Raw genomic sequence first — 3,969 nt, 5'->3', positions numbered from 1 at the left:
CAGTTTGCATCTGCTTATCCCAAAATCCCAATCCATCCCTTACCCACTGTCCCCCCTTGGCAACCACACGTCTGTTCTCTATGTCTGTGAATCTGTTTCTGTTTCATAGATAAGTTCATTTGTGTCATATTTTATATTTCACATATAAGTGATATCATATGGTATTTGTCTTTCTCTTTCTGACTTACTTCCTTTAGTATGATCATCTCTAGGTCTATCCATGTTGCTGCAAATGGCATTACTTCATTCTCTTTATGGCTGAGTAGTATTCCATTGTATATGTGTGCTACATATTCTTTATCCATTCATCTGTCCATGGACATTTAGGTTTTTTCCATGTCTTGGCTATTGTAAATAGTGCTGCAGTGAACATCATGTGTCTTTTCAAATTATAGTTTTCTCTAGATAAATGCCCAGGAGTGGGATTGCAGAATCATATGGCAACTCTACTTTTAGTTTTTTGAGGAACCTCCATACTGTTTTCCACAGTGGCTGCACCAATTTACATTCCCACCAACAGTGTAGGAGGGTTCCATTTTCTCCACACCCTCTGCAGCATTTGTTATTTGTAGACTTTTTAATGATGGCCATTCTGACCCGTACGAGGTGGTACCTCATTATAGTTTTGATTTGCATTTCTCTAATAATTAGTGACGTTGAGCATCTTTTCATGTGCCTGTTGGCCATCTGTATGTCTTCTTTGGAGAAATGCCTATTTAGGTCTTCTGCCCACTTTTCGACTGGGTTGTTTGCTTTTTGGTTATTGAGTTGTGTGAGCTAGTTTCTTTATCCATAAAATGGAACTGATGATATTAGAGAGTGTGGAGAGATCAATGCACCAGGTCCCTTTCCCACCACAGGCATGGACATTTTTGCATTTATGCTTCACACGCGTTCTCATAAACACTCTCTCAATGATCTCCACCCTCATGTTCCCCTTGAAAAGCATTCAGATCCCCCTCTCAGTCCCCCCTACCACATACCCATCCATGAACACCTCAACATACTCTCTCGAGGCACATTCCTCAACCGTGCCCCTCCCACATAGCCCTCCTTCCCAAGGCTTGACCCTTCCTGGATGCAGCCTCCTCTCACCCCCACCCCCCAGTTCCCTCCCGCAGATCCGCCCTGAAGCCACCAGGCCTCCAGACAGGGCCAAACCCCATGGGAAGCTCTATCATGCCTCCCGTCTCCCCTTTCAGCTACCCCCAGGCTGGAGCAATCCCTGTCCAGTTCCCTCTCCCAAGAAGTGCAGACAGAAGCCAGAGCCAGGAAGTGACTTTAATGTCTTTTGAGCAAGATGGGGCCGCCCCCAAGGAGGAGAGGGAGGGAGGGGTGGCAGTGACCAGCCTGCATCCTCCTCTAAATCAAATGGCACCGGCGGGTACAGACTGGATCCTTGTGTATGCAACTTAAGCCTACTTGGCAGGGGCATATGATGTTGATGGCACCCTTGGTCTGCGGAAAACGAGTAAGAGAGTTGAGAGTTACCAAGGTGCAAGGAAGAAGGGGGTTTAAACTCCTTGGGGAGCAGAAGCAAGAGCACAAGTGATGGAGTGAGACAGATGTGAGCTCCGTCAGCTCTACAGCTGATAACTTTGTGATCTTAGGCTTCTTTTTCTTAGTTTCTGCATCCGTCAAATGGGGATAATAATAGTAACCCCATTTGTTATTTTGAGGATTAGACAAAATAAAGTAGATCAAGTGCCCATGATGAAAAGATCCTCTGGCCACTTCAGCTGTAGACTTAGGCCACAGGAGCGGCCTGACTGGCTCCCTGGGCAATGGCAGCTCCCCAGACAGGGAGATGGAGGCTAAGCCCATCCTCCGTAGAAAGATTTGGGCCCAGGGCCAGAGAAAAGGTGAGCAAGAACAAGATGTACAATGCATTCTGCTCCCTGCATTTCCACCAGCTAATAACAACCATGCTCCATTGAGCACTGTCACTGCCATGACCATATACTCTTCCCAACAACCTGGTGGGGTGGGTACTTTAACCCCATTTTTCAGATGAGGAAACTAAGGCTCAGAGAGCAGAAGTGATCTGTCTGAGGTCACAAAGACAGGGGCTGGAAAAGCCAGGGTTTAAACTCAGGTCCAGTCCCAAAACTGTGGGCCTGCCATGGCAGCTCCGCTCAAGAAATTAGGTCATAGCGGCAGGGAGGTAGGGATGGGTTGGGAGGTCTTTTCCCACCCGCTTTGCTGCGGGTGATGTTAGGGTAGAGATATTCATTCATGCAACAAACATTTGTTGAGCACTGTGTGCAGGCACTAAGCTGGGTGGGTAGGGGTTCAAAAGTGAATATGCCTTAATCCTTCCCTTGCAGAGCTCTGCCCAGTGGTGGAGGCAGACAGAAGGCAGGCAAGTCAGGGAGATACATGCTCTGCTGAGGGTCTGGGTCCCAAGGGTGTCAGAGCTCCAAGGAGGGAAGTCTTCTCAGAGGAGGTGGCTGGAGTTGTACTGAAGGACAATTAGGAGTTTGCCAGGTGGAGAAGGGGGAAAGTCTGCTCCAAGGAAAGGGTAAAAAAAAGCAGGTGCAGCCACATGGGTTGTTTGTTTTTTTGGGTTTTTTTTCCGGTACGCGGGCCTCTCACTGCTGTGGCCCCTCCCGCTGCGGAGCACAGGCTCCGGACGCGCAGGCTCAGCGGCCATGGCTCACGGGCCCAGCCGCTCCGCGGCATGTGGGATCTTCCCGGACCGGGTTACGAACCCGTGTCCCCTGCATCGGCAGGCGGACTCTCAACCACTGCGCCACCAGGGACGCCCCACATGGGTTTTTTAACCCATCCCCACCCTACCTACCAGAAGGGGCTGCCCCACCCGAGTCTCACCTGGGGCAAGCACATCATGGTTATTCTGGCCCTAGGGACACAGAAGGCACCGCCGTGGTCCAGGTTGATGAGACAGCAGTCGCTGTAGCACTCCGAGTGGTGGGAACACCTAGCCCCGTTCGTCTGTGGGGACACGCCCTAAGTCACCAGCTCTTTGGCAGCGTGTGTGTGTGTGTGTGTGTGTGTGTGTGTGTGTGTAGGGGTCGGGGGGTCCCTGACATTGCCAAAGCCCCAGGGATCCAGAAAGAGAAGCCCTGAGATGGTCACCCCACCTCCCACCACACCCCCGCACCCCTCCAGCAGTACTCAGAGGAGCAGGGGGAGAGGAAGGGTGGCAGGTTAGTACTTTTCCCTCTGCTTCTCCTCTCCTGGGGGCCTCCCTCAGCTCTGTGGGTCCCAAAGGGTCACCTTTGTTGGGGGGAGAAAATACTCCCAGATCACACTTTAGTGGGTCGTGGGCAGAGAATGGGGTGGAGAGAAAGGCGGGGAAGGAAAGAGTCGTGCCTAGAACGTCAGGGAGAGGGGTAGACGCTTAGAGCAGGTAGGTAAGGGGTGGGGGCAGGACCGAGTGTCTGGGAGCGGGTGTTGGGAGGGAGGGGATGGTGCTGGTTATAAGGCCACTTTCTTTCCCCTCCAGAGCCACCAGGGAGGTGAAGCAGGGCTTTGAAGTCCTTTGGGAACCTATCAAGCTTCCAGCCTGAGAAGAAATCGCCAATATGGGGTGGTTCCCCCCCATCCCCCTCTTCTCTCTCAAAACCCAACTGGCACCTTCTGGCTAGACGATGATACCTCGACCACCGCCCTCTGCTAGAGTGGAAGGTTCCAAAAGCTCTCTTGGCTCACCTTTGTAGACCCCTTTTTAAATTGCGGGAGCGCGCCCCAGCAGGGGAGCAGCATCGCCGCGAGTATCGCGAGGGCCGCGGCCATGCGCTTGGGAAGCAGAAGTCCCGCCGGGCTCCGGGAGGCCGCGGGGATAAACCCTCCCGCTGCCACGTGACCCGGCGCCCGCCCTGGGCTGGGGGCGGAGGGTGAGGGAGTGAATGGTCACAGGCCACTCCAGAGCGGAGGCCCAAACCAGCAGAAACCCTTTCTAGCGCCCAGGAGGCTCCCAGGCCCCGGCAAAAGGATGGAATTAGG

General features: G+C 52.7%; 1 protein-coding gene across 1 annotated transcript; it reads right to left on the bottom strand.

Annotated features, from left to right (window-relative positions):
* Positions 1-1,362: 1,362 nt before the first annotated feature.
* On the bottom strand, positions 1,363-3,759 carry CLPSL2 (colipase like 2; the record flags this gene model as incomplete). The annotated part of the gene is made up of 4 exons (XM_081246803.1): positions 1,363-1,458; positions 2,833-2,967; positions 3,476-3,529; positions 3,676-3,759. 4 exons carry the CDS (start codon positions 3,757-3,759, stop codon positions 1,363-1,365), a joined length of 369 nt encoding a protein of 122 aa, XP_081102929.1.
* Positions 3,760-3,969: the final 210 nt, after the last annotated feature.

Source organism: Mesoplodon bidens (assembly GCF_964165515.1).
Source record: "Mesoplodon bidens genome assembly, chromosome: 10".
In the NCBI taxonomy this organism is placed as follows: Eukaryota; Metazoa; Chordata; class Mammalia; order Artiodactyla; family Ziphiidae; genus Mesoplodon; species Mesoplodon bidens.
This window is presented reverse-complemented; position numbering and strand designations above follow the sequence as displayed.